Source organism: Hylobates moloch, unplaced genomic scaffold (genome assembly GCF_009828535.3).
Source record: "Hylobates moloch isolate HMO894 unplaced genomic scaffold, HMol_V3 SCAFFOLD_19, whole genome shotgun sequence".
Taxonomy (NCBI): domain Eukaryota; kingdom Metazoa; phylum Chordata; class Mammalia; order Primates; family Hylobatidae; genus Hylobates; species Hylobates moloch.
This window is the reverse complement of record NW_026652294.1, coordinates 4,177,655-4,196,898: the sequence shown is the minus strand read 5'-3', so window position 1 is coordinate 4,196,898 and position 19,244 is coordinate 4,177,655. Positions and strand designations below refer to the sequence as shown.

The window sequence follows — 19,244 nt, the reverse complement described above, 5'->3', positions numbered from 1 at the left end:
AGGCGTGGTGGCATGGGCCTGTAGTTTCAGCTACTTGGGAGGCTGAGCTGGGAGGAATGCTTGAGCCCAGGAGGTCAAGGCTGCAGTGAGCTGTGACCATGCCACTGCACTCCAGCCTCGACAACAGACTGAGACCTTGTCTCACACACAGAAAAGTGATACTGTTTTTTGTTTGTTTGGTTTTTTTTGATACAGAGTCTCGCTCTGTTACCCAGGCTAGCGTGCATTGGTGCTATGTCAGTTCACTGCAACCTCTGCCTCCCAGGTTCAAGTGATTCTCCTGCCTCAGCCTCCCAAGTAGCTAGGATTACAGGCACCCAGTACCACGCCTGGCTAATTTTTTTTTTTTTTTTGAGATAGAGTCTCGCTGTGTCACCCAGGCTGGAGTGCAGTGGCGCGATCTCGGCTCACTGCAACCTCCGCCCCCCAGGTTCAAGCGATTCTCCCACCTCAGCCTCCTGAGTAGCTGGGATTACAGGCGTGCTGTAATTTTTGTATTTTTAGTAGAGACGGGTTTCACCATCTTGGCCAGGCTGGTCTTGAACTCCCGACCTCATGATCCACCCGCCTCGGCCTCCCAAAGTGCTGGGATTACAGGCGTGAGCCACCACGTCCAGCCGCCTGGCTAATTTTTGTATTTTCAATACGGGGTTTCGCCATGTTGTCCAGACTGGTCTCGAGCTCCTGACCTCAAGTGATCCTCCCGCCTCACCCTCCCAGAGTGTTGGGATTGCAGGCATAAGTCACCGCCCCCGGCTGATACTACTTATTTTAAAATGATGAACAAAGTGAAGGGTGGTTTCTGTAGCTCTCTACTCGAGTCACTTGGAGCAGGGATTCTGAATGCTAGAGACCTGAATACCCAGTTTGCGAATAAGTTTCCTGTCTCTCTCTTAGCTGCTTCACTTCATATTCTTAGTATCTTTGTTAAAGGGAAGTCCAGGGAAAGAAGAGAGAAACGAAAGTTTGTTACTTTAAGTCTCATTTTAGTAAAAAGAGAGAAACTTAGGTGAAAATATCACAGAGATTGAACATGAGTTCAGTAAGAAGTGAAGTCAACGCTTCCTTCCATGAACTGGTGGAACATGCGTGGATTTGAATAAGCTACTGACAAGTTGTCACATGACGTCCTCGTGCACCGTGTGGGACATGTGGACAGGGGAGCAGAGGTGGAGGTGGTGCTGGGCTCCTGGAGGGTGGTGACCAAGCTGATACCTGTCCTCATGACCTCCCCAGGGCATGTCAGCAAGTTTCATGGAAGAGATGCCAGATGGAAGAGGTGGCAGGGTTCAGATTCATGAAGGGCCCAGTAGTTCAGGACAATAGATAAGATCTAATAAAATGGACTGTGTTAATGCTAAATGTGAGGTCTTCTCCTTGATTCTAAGAAACCCAAGGGAAAATTTCAGGATTGGCACAAGATGACTTAATAGCAGCTAGTAAGAAAAAGAGTTTAAGGTTTGGGGAAATCACCCATCAGGAATATCCAATATAGGCAGACTTTTTCAGAAATTCTTTAACATAATATTGGAGAAAGAAACGGACTTCATTTAGAAGATGGTGTGTGTGTGTGTATTTACAGGTGCATACCTTTGTACAGAAATTTCCTCCACAAAATTCCTGCTAGATGGTCATCTCTGTTGATAAATGTGATGAACTGTTGATTTTGTTTATGAAATGGGATCCAGCTTGGTTTCTCTTCTCCTGCAGATGCACAATGGCCCAGCAGTATTCCCCTGCGAAACTGTTCTCCAGGCGCTGCAGAGCCCCTCTGTGCTGTCTGTATCCACCTGTGGTCTGTTTCCGGGCTCTCTTTCATGTCACATTGACCTGTTTTTGTATCTTGTGCCAGTCTTTTTTCTTTTTTTATCTATTTATTTTTTATTTTATTTTATTTATTTTTTTGATGGAGTCTCGCTCTGTTGCCCAGGCTGGAGTGCAGTGGTGCGATCTCAACTCACTGCAAGCTCCACCTCCTGAGTTCACACCATTGTCCTGCCTCAGCCTCCCAAGTAGCTGGGACTACAGGCACCCACCACCACGCCCCGCTAATTTTTTTTGTATTTTTAGTAGAGACGGGGTTTCGTTGTGTTAGCCAGGATGGTCTCCATCTCCTGACCTCATGATCCACCCGCCTTGGCCTCCCAAAGTGCTGGGATTACAGGCGTGAGCCACAGCGCCCAGACTCAGGCTTTTTTTTTTTTTTTTTTTGGAGACAGAGTCTCACTCATTACCCAGGCTAAGTCCAGTGGCACAATCTCTGCTCATTGCAGCCTCGACCCCTTGGGCTCAAGCAATCCTCCCACCTCAGCCTCCCTAGTAGCTGGGACCACAGACACGTGACACCACACTTGGCTAATTGAAAAACACTTTTTTTGCGTAGAGACAGGGTCTCACTGTTGCACAGGCTGGTCTCAAACTCCTGGGCTCAAGCAATCCTCCTGCCTTGGCCTCCCAAAGTGCTGGGATGACAAGTGTGAGCCACTATGTCCAGCTTTTGCCCCACTTCTTGAAAGATATTTTTTTGCTGAATGTAAAATCTGAGATATCAGTTATTATCTTTCAGAATCATAATAGTCCCTTTCTCTGCTGCCTTTTGGGCTCCGTTGTTTTACCTGGGAGCTTGTTCTGTTGAACAGGTCATTTTTCCTTCCTCTGGACACTTTTAAGACTTTTTTCCCCTTTATCTTTGGTGTTCTGCAGTTTCATTATTTCTATAGCTGTGGCTTTATTTTTATTTATCCTGCTTTAGGACTGTTGGGCTTTTTAAGTCTGTGGATTAGTAGCTTTTCGTTAATTCTGGAGAATCCACAATCATCAATTATTCACAAAGCGCCTCTACCCCATTTTCTTCTCGCGTCAACCTTCTGAAATCCAAATAAATGTCATCACTCCCTGCTTTAAGTCTCTTAGTTTAAGACTCATATTTCCACCTTTCTCACTCTTTTTTTTTTTTTTTGAGACTGAGTATTGCTCTGTCACCCAAGGCTGGAGTGCAGTGGCGCAGTCTCAGCTCACTGCAACCTCCGCCTCCCGGGTTCAATCAACTCTCCTGCCTCAGCCTCCCGAGTAGCTGGGACTACAGGCAGACACCACCATGCCCGGCTAATTTTTGTATTTTTAGTAGAGACCGAGTTTCACCATGTTGGCCAGGCTGGTCTTGAACTCCTGACCTCGTGATCCACCCCCCACGGCCTCCCAAAGTGCTGGGATTACAGGCGTGAGCCACGTGCCCGGCCTCTCACTCTTCTTTATTCAGCATAATTTATTCTGACGTATCTTCAGTGTATGTATTCTCTTTTTATTCTCTTATTCCTGTTAAACCCATTGGGCTGAATGCTGTTTATTTCTAGAATTTCTACACCTGTTTTTCTGCAAGGTCATTTTTTTTTTCTCGTTTGCTATTTGTTACAGTTTCAAGCTTATCGGTTCCCTCTGTGAATACAGTTAAGTGGAGGAGCCTCATGGTCTGCCTCAGGTCTTTCAGATATTGAGTCTCTGGATCTGGTCCTGCTGCTGGCCTTTTCTGTCCTTGCTCATGGGGCATTGTTTCCATGAATGTGTGGTTACTTTTGACTGCATTACTCATTGTCCTGGAAAAATGACTTGGTGGGAATTTTTCAGATCTAGGATAAAGATACTTCCTCCAAACTAGGTTTACGCTTCCTTCTGCCAGGTACCTCGGGGCACTGTCAGCCTAAAGCCATTTTAAACTAAATCCATCAACTGTGAGCTTTTGGAATCTTCTCACCGGTGTGAATTTGGGCCATAAGTCCTGTGAGGGCTGTCCTGTGATCACTGCTCTGTGGGGTGGGGACCAGCCTTAGACTTCTCATCGGAAGCCCGGGGTGGCTGGATGGGGGCACATGTTTTTAGGGCAAGAGCGGCTTGGCTCGCCTCTCTGGTTTCTGCTTTCTCCAGATGGTGGCTGGCGGTTCCTCACTGTCTTGTCAGCCCTTGGATGCCTTTAAGAAAACATCCTTTTATTTTGTCAGCATTTTTGGTACTTCTCAGTGGGAGGGCTGGTCCAAGTATTTGGCTTATCATAGTTTTACAAAAAGTTGGTTTCTATGAAATCTTAAGTCACCTCTTTTTTAAAAATGTACCTTTTAGTCTGGGCGCGGTGGCTCACACCTGTAATCCCAGCACTTTGGGAAGCCGGGGCAGGCAGATCACTTGAGGCCAGGAGTTTGAGACCAGCCTAGCCAACATGGTGAAACCCCATCTCTACTAAAAATACAAAAATTAGTCGGGTGTAGGGCCAGGCGCAGTGGCTCACGCCTGTAATCCCAGCACTTTGGGAGGCCAAGGCAGGTGGATCACCTCAGGTTGGGAGTTCGAGACCAGCCTGACCAACATGGAGAAACCCCATCTCTACTAAAACTACAAAATTAGCTGGGCGTGGTGGCACATGCCTGTAATCCCAGCTGCTCATGAAGCTGAGACAGGACAATCACGTGAACCCGGGAGGCGGAGGTTGCGGTGAGCCGAGATCGTGCCATTGCACTCCAGCCTGGGCAACAGGAGCGAAACTCTGTCTCAAACAAAAAAAAAAAAAAAAGAAAAAGAAAAATTAGTCGGGCGTGGTGGCGCGTGCCAGTAGTCCCAGCTACTCAGGAGGCTGAGGCAGGAGAATCACTTGAACCCAGGAGGCAGAGGTTGCAGTGAGCGGAGATGGCGCCATTGCACTCCAGCCTGGGCGACAGAGAGAGATTCCATCTCAAAAAAATAAAATAAATTTTTAAAAAATTTAAAAAATTAAAAATTACCTTTTATGTTTTTTGTTTGAACTATACATAGTAAACAGCATGGTTTTTTTGTTGTTGTTTGTTTGTTGTTTTGTTGTTTATTTTCTTGAGATGGAGTCTCGCTCTGTCTCCAGGCTGGAGTGCGGTGGTGCGATCTCGGCTCACTGCAGCGTCTACCTCCCGGGTTCAAGTGATTCTCCTGCTTCAGCCTCCCGAGTAGCTGGTACTACAGGCGCACACCACCACACCCAGCTAATTTTTGTATTTTTAATAGAGACGGGGTTTTCACCATGTTGGCCAGGATGGTCTCGAACTCCTGACCTCGTGATCCGCCCGCCTCAGCCTCCCAAAGTGCTGGGATTACAGGCATGACCCACCACACCCAGCCTTAATAGTTTTTTTGTGTAGTTACATTTTTTCTTTTAGAGAACTTGAAATCCATTAATGCATATGTACATACATAATCCACACATATATGTATATGTGTGTGTGTGTGTGTATATATGGCATATCCATTTTATCCGTTTATCCACATACTATATATGCATTATACTATGGTTTCCTGAAGTTACGTCACAGGCACAGTCATGTCCACATTCCAGTAATGCTTATAATTCCACGACCCATATGGCTTAATGTATGCTTTAGTTTTCAGAATGTATCACTTACTCCTACAAATCGATAAGGAAAGGACCAGCAGCTAATAGAAAATGTGACAAAGACTTGAAAAGGAGGAACCGTAAAAGGTGCCCATCTGTACTGTCAGGCTGAAGCAAATTAAAGCCACAATGAAATGCTGCTGCCTTATACCTGCCAGGCAGCAGAAGTGTTAAAATTTGACCATATCGAGTTGGCGGGATAAAGATCAGCAGGGATTCATGTTCGCTGCTGGCAGGATGACCTTGTCACCAGCACTTGGGAGGTGCTGCTGCGTGCACGGGCATCTGCTCCTGGGATTGTTCCAATGAAACACCTGCCTGTGCGGCTCAGGAGAGATGACAGCGACAGCAGCACCATTTAGTAGCCAGCCTGGGAGCCGATACACATCCACACCCCGTTAGTGGCTGCATGCAGTGTATCTGACGGGACACCAGGTGAAGGGGGCCCAGCTGCACATGGGGACAGAGGCAGACTTGGCTGCACGTCAGCAGAGAAATCTCAGCATCGTCGGTGTCAAGTTCAAAACACGGAACACGCAGCAGTGTGGCTCAGGGCCACACATGGGGCACAGCCATCAAGACAAGCAAAGACCAAGAAGCACCAAGTCCAAGTTAGGCAGCGTCTCAGGCCGGGGCACTGAGGAAGGGCACAGCAGCGCCGTGGTGACTGAGTCCCAGTTCCATCCTGGGTGGCGGCCACAGGCTGTTTGTGTCTTATTTTCCGTTCACACGATTACAAACACTGCGTTCTGCCCATGCACATCTTCAGTCCCTGATGTGAGAAGGTGACCCTCTAATGCAGGCGTGCCTGTGCAGGTGGGGGGCAGACGCCGTCCCGGGTGTCGTCCCATGGAAGGGCACAGGACAGGCGGCTGCTGGAGCAGAGGTCACATGGGGTTGGGGGCAGTCGAGGGGTGCGTCTCAGGAGGAGCAGGTGCGAGGACACTGCTAGCGCTTGGCTCTTCCCAGCCCCGTGCTCTCGTATTTGGGGAAGCCCTTGCTCTTCTGTTTGGCCTGAAAGAAAATCCAGTGTGCCTGACTCTCTGCAGGCCCCTTGTCACGGGCCAGGCTGGGGTGGTGCCATCAGGAAAACTTGGCTCACGTCCCTGGTGTGGATGATGGCAGCATCAGTCATGGACTTCTTTTGTTAATGAGACCTTAGAAATGTAAAAACAATACAATCTTCTTTAAAATAACTTGGTCAATACACATAACTCTTATCGTCTTAACCATTTCTAAGTGTACAGTTAGTGACATTAAATATATTCACATTTTTGTACAGCCATCACCACCCTCCAACCTCCAGAACTCTTCATGCTGCAAAACTGAAACACCGCACCTATGAAGCGGGGACTCCCCTGCCCCCGGCAGCTCTTTCTGTCTCTGAGTCCCACTACTCTAAGCACCTCATACAATATTTGTCCTTTGTGACTGGCTTACTTCACTGAGCATAGTGTCCTCAGGGTTCCTCCATGCTGTAGCTGTGACAGGAGTCCCTCTGTATGCAGACGCCACATTTTGATCATGAGAATGCCCGTTTGTGGAGGGACACTCTGTTGCTTCCCCCTCGTGGCTGTTGTGGATAATGTCGCTGTGAGCATGGGTGTGCAGACATGGCTTTGAGACCGTTTTCAGTTCTCGTGGATTTATACCCAGCAGTGGAATTGCTGGAGCCCATGGTAATTCTATATTTCATTTTTTGAGGAATTACCATACTGTTTCCCATAGTGCCTCCAGCATTTTACATTTTTACCCTCAATGCACGAGGTTCCAGTTCCTCCACATCCTCAGCAACGCTTGTTTTCCGTGTGTGCGCATTGATAGTAGCCGTCCTAGAGGGTGTGTGGTGGTGTCTTAACGTGGTCCTTGTCTGCGTCCCTCAGGATCAGTGACATGGAGCATCTTTTCACGTGCTTGTGGGCCATTTGTATATCTTCTTTGGAGAAATGTTTATATAAGTCCTTTGTCCATTTTTAATCAGATTGGGGTTGTTTTGTTGAGTTGTAGGAGTTTCTTAAATATATTCTAATAACTATGTAGAATATAGATATATAGGTCCTTTGTCCATTTTTTAATCAGATTGTGTTTCTTTTTGCTGAGTTTTTTAAAACATATTCTAATAACTAGAATATATAGAGAATATAGATACATAGGTCCCTTATCCATTTCCTTTTTTTTTTAGATGGAATCTCACTCTGTTGCCCAGGCTGGAGCGCAGTGATGTGATCTTGGCTCACTGCAACCTCTGCCTCCTGGGTTCAAGCAGTTCTCCTGCCTCAGCCTCCCGAGTAGCTGGGATTACAGGCTCCTGCCACCACTCCTGGCTAATTTTTATATTTTTAGTAGAGATGGGGTTTTGCCATGTTGACCAGGGTGGTCTCAAAATCCTGACCTCAGGTGATCCACCTGCCTCAGCCTCCCAAAGTGCTGGGATTACAGGCGTGAGCCACCGCACCAGGCCCTGTTTTTTTTTTTTTTTTGAGATGGAGTCTTGCTCTGTCACCCAGGCTAGAGCACAGTGGCACGATCTCGGCTCACTGCAAGCTCCGCCTCCCGGGTTCACACCATTTTCCTGCCTCAGCCTCCCGAGTAACTGGGACTACAGGCGCCCGCCACCATGCCTGGCTAATATTTTGTATTTTTAGTAGAGATAGGGTTTCACCGTGTTAGCCAGGATGGCCTCGATCTCCTGACCTTGTGATCCGCCCACCTCGGCCTCCCAAAGTGCTGGGTTTACAGGCGTGAGCCACCGTGCCTGGCCTTTTTTTTTTTTTTTCCCCCGAGACAGAGTCTCACTCTGTTGCCCAGGCTGGAGTGCAGTAGCGCGATCTCGGCTCACTGGAAGCTCCACCTCTCCCAGGTTCACACCATTCTCCTGCCTCAGCCTCCTGAGTAGCTGGGACTACAGGTGCCTGCCACTACGCCCGGCTAATTTTTTGTATTTTTAGTAGAGACGGGGTTTCACTATGTTAGCCAGGATGGTCTCGACCTCCTGACCTCGTGATCCACCCTCCTCAGCCTCCCAAAGTGCTGGGATTACAGGCATGAGCCACCACGCCCGGCCCTTTATCCATTTTTTAACCAGTTTGTTTGTTTGTTTGTTTTGCTGAGTTGTAGGAGTTTATTTTTACATATTCCACTAACTAGGATATATAGAGAATATGTATAGAGAGAATATAGAATATATGTATTCTAGATATTAACACCTTATCAGGTATATGATTTAGAAATATTTCTCCTCATTCTCTGGGTTGTCTCTGTTGATAGTATCCTGTGAAGCACAAAGGTTTTTATTTATTTATTTAGAGACAGGGTTTCACTCTGTTGCTCAGGCTGGAGTGCAGTTGGACGATCTCATCTCACTTGAGCCTCAACTTCCCAGGCTCAAGCCATCCTCCCACCTCAGCCGTCCCAAGTAGCTGGGACCACAGGCACAGGGACCACACCCAGCTAATTTTGTGTATTTTTAGTTGAGATGAGGTATTGCTTTGTTGCCCAGGCTGGTTTTGAGTTCCTGGGCTCAAGTGGTCCACCCACCTCAGCCTCCCAAAGTGCTGGGACCACAGGCATGAGCCACTGCACAGAGCCAAAAGTTTTGAATTTTCATGAAGTCTAATGTATCTATTTTTCTTCTGCTGCCCAGGCTTTTGGTATCATATCCAAGAGATCATTGCCAAATCCAGTGTCGTGAAGCTTTTCCCCTGTGTTTCCTTCTAAGAGTTTTATAGTCTTAGCTCTCACATTTAGGTCTTTTATTTTGAGTTAATTTGTATACGGTGTTAGGTAAGAGTCCAACTTTATATTTTTGCAGGTGGAGATCCAGTTTTCGTGACACCATTTGTTGAAAGACTGTCCTTTCCCCATTGAATGGTCTTGACACCCTTGTTGAAGATCATGTGACCATACGTAAGGGTTTATTTCAGGACTGGAATTTCTTAAAGATTAAATAATACTGGATTCATCACTCACATTCCTCAATGTCCTGGTGCTCTGCGTGGTAAATTCCTGGATTCGGGGTGGGGTGCATCCAGCCCTGCCACTGCACCCACTCACTAGGAGTCTTGGTTCCGCCTCTCCTTTCATGTTTCCCAAAGCCAAACCTGGTATAAGAAGAATTTGAATCAATGTTTTTCTCAAATTATTTGCATGTGAAAGGAGTTCACTTTTTCACTTCCAGCTAAACATTTACCTGCTTGTAAAGCGATTAAGCAGTGGCATGGGGTCACTGTTCATTTTGTCTACAACTGAGACTAAAGAGTTGGAGCTTGGTCAGGCGCAGTGGCGCTTGTAATCCCAGCACTTTGGGAGGCCAGGCGTGGTGGCGTGTTCCTGTAATCCCAGCTACTCGGAGGCTGAGGCAGGAGAATTGCTTGAACCCAGGAGGAGGAAGTTGCAGTGAGCTGAAATTGCACCACTGCAATTTCAGTGAGACTCCGTATCAAAAAAAAAAATATTTACCTTCTAGTCCTGCCGCCCCCCTGTGTGTTTCTTGACAACACATGAATCCCACATGTACCTCCTTCACACGCGTGTTCTCTCTGTAACCCACCACTTTGTCTGATTGGTTGGCAGGTTACGTTTTTCTCTCGTCTCAGCTGTGTGGACGGTGCCACACGCCCTCTTGGACAACGACGGCTCTTGCGTGCATTTTCCAGTGTTTCTTTTGTCAGAGAGGCCAGCAGAGCCGCGGTTCTTCCAGAACCAGCCCTGAGCTGAGTGAGGAGTGCCCAGGAGAGATGGTGAAAATGACAAAGTCCAAAACTTTCCAAGCGTATCTGCCGAACTGTCACCGAACGTATAGCTGCATCCACTGCAGAGCACACCTGGCCAATCATGACGAGCTCATCTCCAAGGCAAGTGGCTTATGCCAAAAAATTGATGGCACAATGATTATCTGTCATTGTGGTACCTACGTAGTGGAAGAATATTTAAGCATCACATGATTTCCTGAGTCTGCTGTGTCCTGAATGTCTAGAGCCTTCTAGGCAGTGTTGGTGAGCGTTTTGTGCATGGTTAAGTGTGGCTATGCCACGATCTCAGATGTGATCCTGGCATGGTGGGTGGTTTTCCAGGGCCAGGCAGCTGGGACTCCCAGGGATTATAAGGGGCAAGGTGAATCACTTGTTATTGCAGAAAGCCAGAGAGGACTGAATGAGCAAAAGAAGTCTAGAGAAATCTGTGGAAATAGTTTAATAATAAGGGTATTAAGACATTTTAAAAACGCAGCATGGTTAAGAAAAGAAAGGGGTTGCTCAGGAAAATGCCCCAGAGGGTGTGGCTGTGTTTGCAGGGTCTGTAGAAGCCCTAGGTGAAGCTCTGGCTGGTCTCCGTGCACAGGACCCATGAGCAGCCTTGAAGATGTAAGCAAGATCCCCTGGCCCCTCCTTACTGTGCTGAGCTCCTTGTTACAGTGTGTGGCATTTATCATCAACCAGTTGTGAACATTTAAACAGGCCAAGCATCACAGAGGAGCTGATGCTTACTCAGGGAATGACAGTGTTCTCCCCCCATCCTCAGGAAGATGACGTCTCCCCATCTTCACAGGTCATGACTACTTTGGAAACAAAGTTTGTCAGGAAGTTGTGCCCTTCAGGAATCTTTTTTTTTTTTTTTTTTTTTTTGAAACGGAGTCTCGCTCTTTCGCCCAGGCTGGAGTGCAGTGGCACTATCTCGGCTCACTGCAAGCTCCGCCTCCCGGGTTCATGCCATTCTCCTGCCTCAGCCTCCCGAGTAGCTGGGACTACAGGCGCCTGCCACTGCACCCAGCTAATTTTTTGTATTTTTAGTAGAGACGAGGTTTCACCATGTTAGCCAGGATGGTCTCAATCTCCTGACCTCGTGATCCACCCGCCTCGGCCTCTCAAAGTGCTGGGATTACAGGCATGAGCCACTGCGCCCGGCCACCTTTCAGGAATCTTTTCTTCTTTTTTTAAATAGGTATTTTATTTACTTTTATTTTTTCTTGTAGAGACAGGGTTTTGCCATGTTGCCAAGGCTGGTCTTGTACTCCTGGCCTCAAGTGATCCTCCTGCCTTGGCCTCCCAAAGTGCTGGGATTATAGGTGTGAGCCACCATGCCCAGCCAGGAATCTCTTAGGTTTCCTGTTTAACTCAATGAGAAGAACATTTACCTGCTTGTATTTTCACTAGTTAATAGTGAGAGGCTCGGCCGGGTGCGGTGGCTCACGCTTGTAATCCCAGCACTTTGGGAGGCCGAGGCGGGCGAATCACGAGGTCAGGAGATCGAGACCACGGTGAAACCCCGTCTCTACTAAAAAATATAAAAAATTAGCCGGGCGTGGTGGCGGGCGCCTGTAGTCCCAGCTACTCGGAGAGGCTGAGGCAGGAGAATGGCGTGAACCCGGGAGGCGGAGCTTGCAGTGAGCCGAGATTGCGCCACTGCACTCCAGCCTGGGTGACAGAGCGAGACTCTGTCTCAAAAAAAAAAAAAAAAATAGTGAGAGGCTCCTCATTTCTGTTCATCATCTGAAATAGAAACTGTTGAACGAGGCAGAGTTTCTGCTCTCTCATTGCCTCTGGGGCTCCTGTGTGCACTGGGAGGTGTGAGGTGAGAAGTGGAAGGAGCCAGGCACCCCATTTCCTTGGTGTTTTCTGAGGTAGGCTCAATGTGTAAAATGACATGAGGTAACGAGAGGCGGAGCTGCTCTGGGCCCCCCGGTAGGGGCAGTGAAGCTTGTGGCCTTGTGGAGCCCCGTGACACCTGTTGTGTTGGCCATGACCTAAGCAGGTGACCTGAGCACTGAGAGGTGGTCATTGTCCAGCCCCGTGCATGGTTTTGTTTCGGAAGCATGCCAGGTGTGTTCCTTGCTACGTGGTCAAAAGGAATTTAAGATGCTTCTGTTGAAGAGCCTGGAGGTCATCAACGAGCTGTTTTAAAAATTTTGTCAGCTGGGCGTGGTGGCTCATGCCTGTAATCCCAGCACTTTGGGAGACCAAGGTGGGCGGATCACCTGAGGTCAGGAGTTCGAGAACAGACCAGCCTGACCAACATGGAGAAATTCCGTCTCTACTAAAAAGAAAAAAAAATACAAAATTAGCCGGGTGTGGTGGCACGTGCCTGTAATCCCAGCTACTTGGGAGGCTGAGGCAGGAGAATCATTTGAACCTAGGAGGCGGAGGTTGCAGTGAGCCGAGATCGCGCCATTGCACTCCAGCCTGGGCAACAAGAGCAAAACTCTGTCTAAAAAAAAAAAAAAAAATTGTATCAAGAATAGAAGCCTGGCTGGGCATGGTGGCTTACACCTGTAATCCCAGAACTTTGGAAGGCCGAGGTGGGTGGATCACTTGAGGTTAGGAGTTCAAGACCAGCATGGCCAACATGGTAAAACACTGTCTCTATTAAAAGTACAAAAAAATTAGCTGGGCATGGTGGCATACACCTGTAATCTCAGCTATTTGGGAGACTGAGACATGAGAATTGCTTGAACCTGGGAGGCAGAGGTTGTAGTGAGCTGAGCTCACACCACTGCACTCCAGCCTGGGTGACAGAGTAAGACTCTGTCTCAGAAAAAAAAAAAAGGCAGAAGCCTGCTCGGAAGTCACTCGGTGCCAAGTGAGCATTTCAGGATGAAAAAAAGTGCCGAGAACTAAGCTCTCTGAGCACACAGGCCACCAGGAAGGATCGGACCTCGTGCCTCCGTGGGTGATGGGACGGGCGAGGTGGCAAGATGACGACTAGAGTGAGCTCTTCTCCCTTCCGTGGTGATTCTGATGAGGATTCATTGAGACCATCGAGAACACCTGCCACGCAGAACAGAATCCAGTACCTGCCAGGCGAGAGGCACTGTCTCCACAGCCTCTAAGTTTGTATTTGTCACTAACAAGGGATTCCCTGGCTCGAGGGAGCCTGTTGCTGCTGTAGGCAGCTCTGGTTACTAGAAGGCTCCATGTAGTTAGCAAACTCTGATCTGTGGTCCAAATCTGCCACACCACCTGTTTATGCAAAGTTTTAATAGATCACAGCTGTGCTCATCTGTTTACAGAGTAATTAGAACAGGGACCATATGTCCTCCAAAGCCTAAACTACTTACCTCCTGGCCCTAATTTACAGAAGGAGTTTGCTGGCCCCAACTCTGATAAGATAGCTCTGAATCTGAATCACAGAGCTGCTCTTGTCTCTGAGCCAAACCCTATTTAAAAATAAGGACTTTCAGAGTAGGTGAGAATTAGGAAATTCAGTCCAGAAAATTGAAGACTGATGAGGATGTGGGAAAAGTCTGTAAGATGATTATGAGTTAAACTGAACATAGAATAATATTCCTAATCCCAGAACGCCACTTAAGGGAATACTCATTTTTAAGCCTGAATGCTGAGGAAAAAGAGCCTCCCCAGATCTCAACAGCTTCAAACACAGGTTTAGTTCATGCTCACGTGACCATGAACTACCAGGGACAACTGGGGGCTCTGGTTTTTTGTTGTTGTTGTTTGAGATGGAGCCTTGCTTTGTCGCCCAGGCTAGAGTGCAGTGGTGCCATCTCCACTTACTGCAACCTCTGTCTCCCGGGTTCAAGCGAGTCTCCTGCCTCAGCCTCCTGAGTAGCTGGGATTACAGTCGTGCGCAACCACGCCCAGCTAATTTTTTGTATTTTTAGTAGAGATGGGGTTTCACCATGTTGTCCAGTCTGGTCTCGAACTCCTGGCCTCAAGTGATCCTCCCACTTCGGCCTCCCAAAGTGCTGGGATTATAGGCATGAGGCACTGTGCCAGGCCCTTTTAATTTTTTAAAAATTATATAATATTGCTCATAATCACATTAAAATAATGTGTATGTATAAACAAGGAGACTTGCTTCTTCCTCCTGCCTTGTCCAGCTCCATTCCTTGGAGATGTCACTGTTAGTAGTTTGGCATCTGTTGTCTTTGTTTTAATAGAAACACATTTTTCACTTTAAAGGGCTCAACTGACACTCACTTTACAGCTAACTTTCCCTCACTTAATATTTTATGACTTTTATGACTATTTTTCTTTTTTTTTTTTTTTTTTTTTTTAAGACAGGGCTTCTCCTGTCACCCAGGCTGGAGTGCAATGGCATAATCTCAGCTCACTGCAACCTCCACCTCCCGTGCCCAAGCGATTCTCCTGCCTCAGCCTCCCAAGTAGCTGGGACTACAGGCTCACAGTCACCATGCCCTGCTAGTTTTTGTATTTTTTTGTAGGGACAGGGTTTTGCCATGTTGCCTAGGCTGGTCTTGAACTCCTGACCTCAAGTGATCCACCCACCCTGGCCTCTCAAAGTGCTGGGATTACAGCCATGGTGCCTAGCCTATGATTGTTTTTCCATATCTGCTCCTACCTTCCCATCCCCTGCATGAGGCCCGTATGTGGATGCAGTTGCTTACTCACTTATGGATGAGTACCTGACTTCCAGGTTAATTTATTTATTTATGTTTTTTGTGTGTGAGACGGAGCCTCACTCGGTAGCCCAGTCTGGAGTGCAGTGGCACGATATCAGCTCACTGCAACCTCTGCCTCCCGGGTCCCCATTCAAGTAATTCTCCTGCCTCAGCCTCCCAAGTAGCTGGGATTACAGGCACACACCACCATGCCCAGCTAATTTTTGTATTTTTAGTAAGGACGGGGTTTCACCATGTTGGCCAGGCTGGTCTTGAACTCCTGAACTTGTGTTCCGCCTGCCTCAGCCTTGCAAAGTGCTGGGATTACAGGCATGAACCACCATGCCCAGCTTTTCTTAAAATTTTTTTTGAGGCAGAGTTTCACTCTTGTCGCCCAAGCTGGAATGCAATGGCGCGATCTTGGCTCACTGCAACCTGCCCCTCCCAGGTTCAAGTGATTCTCCTGCCTCAGCTTCCTGAGTAGCTGGGAATACAGGCACTCTCCACCATGCCCAGCTAATTTTTGTATTTTTATTAGAGACGGGGTTTCTCCATGTTGGCCAGGCTGGTCTTGAAATCCTGACCTCAGGCCGGGCGCGGTGGCTCACGCTTGTAATCCCAGCACTTTGGGAGGCCGAGGCGGGCGGATCACGAGGTCAGGAGATCAAGACCACGGTGAAACCCCGTCTCTACTAAAAATACAAAAAAAAATTAGCCGGGCGTGGTGGTGGGCGCCTGTAGTCCCAGCTACTCGGAGAGGCTGAGGCAGGAGAATGGCGTGAACCCGGGAGGCGGAGCTTGCAGTGAGCCGAGATCGCGCCACTGCACTCCAGCCTGGGCGATACAGCCAGACTCCGTCTCAAAAAAAAAAAAAAAAAGAAATCCTGACCTCAGGTGATCCACCCACCTCGGCCCCCCAAAGTGCTGGGATTACATGCGTGAGCCACCGTGCCTGGCCTATTTATATTTTTTAGAGGCAGGTTCTTGCTCTGTCCCCCAGGCTGGAGTGCAGTGGTGTAATCATGGCTCTCTGAACTCCTGAGCTCAAGCAATCCTCCTGTCTCAGCCCGTTTTTGTTGTTGTTGTTTGTTTTCCTAATTATGAACACTAACCTGTGACCATTCCTGTCACATTTCCTTATATACTCAAGCTGGTTTGTTGTTTACAGTAAATTCTTAGAAGTGGGACTGCTGGGTCCTATAGTGTGTGTCTTTTCCACTTCGATATTGTCAAATCGTGTTTCAGTCACATTCCTCATAGCCTTTTGCCTTTGTTAGGCCAAAAACCCCAAAAAAGGGCTGAGCACGGTGGTTCGCGCCTGCCAATACAAAACCATCTTTGTTTTATACAGAAATGTTGCTTTCCTGTTTTCTTTCCAATGAAATTTCGATGTGAAAATCTGACAGTGTACATCATGTATGACATATGCAGTTTCCTTTGTGGGAGTGGTATTAAGCATCTCTTACCAGCTCACCTAAGACATTTTTAAATGACAGCCTCCATGATAAACTGTAATGTAAGCCAGGCGCGGTGGCTCACGCCTGCAATCCCATCACTTGTGGAGGCCGAAGCGGGCAGATCACTTCAGTCCAGGAGTTTGAAACCAGCCTGGCCAACATGGCGAAACCCTATCTCTAAAATATCCTATCTCTAAAAATACAAAAATTAGCTGGGCCTAGTGGCGTGTGCCTGTAGTCCTAGCTACTGGAGAGGCTGAGGCAGGAGAATTGCTTGAACCCTGGAAGCAGAGGCTGCAGTGAGTCGAGATGGTGCCACTGCGCTCTAGCCTGAGTGACAAAGTGAGACTCTATCTCAAAACCCCAACTGCCCCCAAAATTTTTGATTTGGTTTGCATTTCTTTGATTATGTTTGAGGTCGATTGAGACTTGAGGCTGGCACTAGAGCAGGCGTTCCCACCTGTCCCATGAGGGCAAAGGTCGTGGGGAGTGACCGAGTGCATCAGGGGGTGCAGATGCCCTATTCTGGCTCTTTCACGCTCAGCCATCTTAGTATACGTGAATATACCATGAGCTGTTTCTCAGCTCATTTTATTTTCCTGGTGAGATAGATGTCACTGGAGTGGCTTGTCTCCAAGTGAGAGGCCATCTTGTGCGGTGACTTTTTTTTTTTTTTTTTTGAGACAGAGTTTCACTCTTGTTGCCCAGGCTGGAGTGCAGTGGCACAATCTTGGCTCACTGTAGCCTCCACCTCCCGGGTTCAAGTGATTCTCCTGTCTTAGCCGCCCAAGTAGCTGGGGTTACTAGCGCCCACCACCACGCCCAGCTAACTTTTGTATTTTTGGTAGAGACAGGGTTTCACCATGTTGGCCAGGCTGGTCTCAAACTCCTGACCTCAGGTGATCTGCCCGCCTCAGCCTTCCAAAGTGCTGGGATTACAGGCGTGAGCTGCCGTACTCAGCCATGCTGTGACTTTTAAAACATTTCAGTGGGAAAGTATGGACACCTCCCCCTACCCCCTAATATCTGACAGTGTGAGTGCATCTGAACTGCTGCAGAAGAGGCGGCGAGGAGAGTATTTTGAGTATCTGTGGGTTTTCGAGCAGAGAAAATCATTCGTGATCCCCTCTCAGAACTCCTCTAAGGTAAAGTTGTCCAGACATATGAAGCTCACCATTTAAAAACTGATTTTGCCATGATTCCCAATAATAGTCACTTGCAGAATGTTGACACAGCAGAATCAGCCACTTCCTGACTGTCTACAATGAAAAACAGCTTGCAGCTCCGTTAAGTGGCTGTTATTATTAGAAGTGGAGTTCTGGAGGGGGGACGCCGGTGTCTGCTCCCGGTGACCCGTCCCGGCGCACTAACAGAACTTTGGCCGCGGGGCTGGACTCCCCTGGCTCTGGGCAGCACCGCTTCGTTCCAGAAAGCACTCGCAGCCAATCTCACGGGACCTTCTTCTTTCAGTCCTTTCAGGGGAGCCAGGGACGCGCCTACCTCTTCAATTCCGTGTGAGTACCCTGATTGAGCCCGGGGGGCGGCGCGGGCCCCGGGACAGCCTGGATGGCACCTACACAGCGCCCTGTGTAGAATCACCTGGGTCTTTACGGGTCCTGAAAGAACCCACCATCCCCCGCCTGGGAGTTTCTGAAACGCGCTAAGGATCTTGCCCTCTAACCTGTCCCATCACTGATCTTTCCCATTGATGGTGGGGGTGGGCAGGGCTGGGGGAGAGGCACGGCGCTGCTCTCTGGAAGGTTCCCTGTTTTGGGGGAACTCGTAGGAGGATGGGGGGCCTGCTGAGGGGGCGGGGCCTGGCCAGGGGCCGGCCGGGCCTGCAGCGCGTGGCCCCTCTGTCCCCACAGGGTGAACGTGGGCTGCGGCCCTGCAGAGGAGAGGGTCCTTCTCACCGGGCTGCACGCGGTCGCCGACATCTACTGCGAGAACTGCAAGACCACACTTGGGTGGAAATACGTGAGTGCCGACGGTTACTAAGGGACGCTCGTGCCACAAGGGGATGTGGCCCTAAGTTGCCACCGAGCCACACCTCCCCCTGCAGTGTGGCCCATGGTACCAGTCACAGCACTTTCAGAAACCCCAGTTCCTCAGCCGAGGTGGGAAGTCCAGACTCCAGTGAGGCATGATCTCACCACTGCACTCCAGCCTGGGTGACAGTGAGACCCCAACCCAAAACAAAAAACAAAACCACCACGTTTTCAAGCCCCGTTTCTTCCTAAGCCAGGCTCTCTGCACCCAGCCCGCACTCGGCCCGCTGAGCAGAGCCTGATGTGAGAGGAGGCCCAGGGGGCTGCAGGGGGCTGTGCCCACCATCAGGGACGTCTGGAAGGCCTCAGTGCCAGACCTGCTGAAGTCAGAGACAGAGCTGCCCCATGAGCTCTTTACCCCAAATCCCTCTTTCTCGGGGACCTTGCATTGAAGGTTGCAGTCCCCACGTCCTCTCCAGCCTTCACCTCTAGCTCCCTTCTCTCTCCATCACATGGCTGATCTGGCCTCCAAAGCCAACAAACCTGGCCCCCTCAGTCCCTGCACCTTCCTGCCCCGCCCGCTTCCCTCCTCCACACTGCCCTGAAGTCTCTCTTCCAGGCTCCACTTTCTCTGGCTGACCTTCGTGGCCGAGTCCTTCCCTTCCTCAGATTCCATGGTTTTGACCCCCTGGCCATCTGCCATCTGATGGGTGCTCCCATGCCTTCCCCGGTTGTTGTTTGTTTTGTTTTTGTTTGTTTTTTGAGATGGGCTCAAACTCCTGACCTCAAGTGATCCACCCACCTCAGCCTCCCAAAGTGCTGGGATTACAGGTGTGAGCCACCGCGCCCGGCCTGCCTTCCTTTTTTGAAGGAGGCTTTCCCATTCTGGCTCTGGTGTTCTTCGGATCCAGGCCACCTGCTCTGCCTCTTTCCTGAATTCCTGATCATCTCTGGTTTCCCAGATTCCTTGTGAGCTTTGGAAGGCCACAGTTCACACCATGGAAACGGGCTCCACAAGACTAGCACGCATCCCTAGCCCT

General features: G+C 48.9%; 1 protein-coding gene across 1 annotated transcript in view; it reads left to right on the top strand.

The window, feature by feature from the left end:
* The window catches only part of YPEL1 (yippee like 1), a 35,013-nt gene that overhangs the window by 14,228 nt on the left and 1,541 nt on the right, over positions 1-19,244 (top strand). Inside the window, exons 2-4 of the mRNA XM_032138721.2 lie at positions 9,980-10,260; positions 17,687-17,730; positions 18,085-18,193. Coding sequence (XP_031994612.1) covers positions 10,144-10,260; positions 17,687-17,730; positions 18,085-18,193 — 270 coding nt within the window. The 5' untranslated portion in view covers positions 9,980-10,143. The remainder of the gene's footprint in view (positions 1-9,979; positions 10,261-17,686; positions 17,731-18,084; positions 18,194-19,244) is intronic.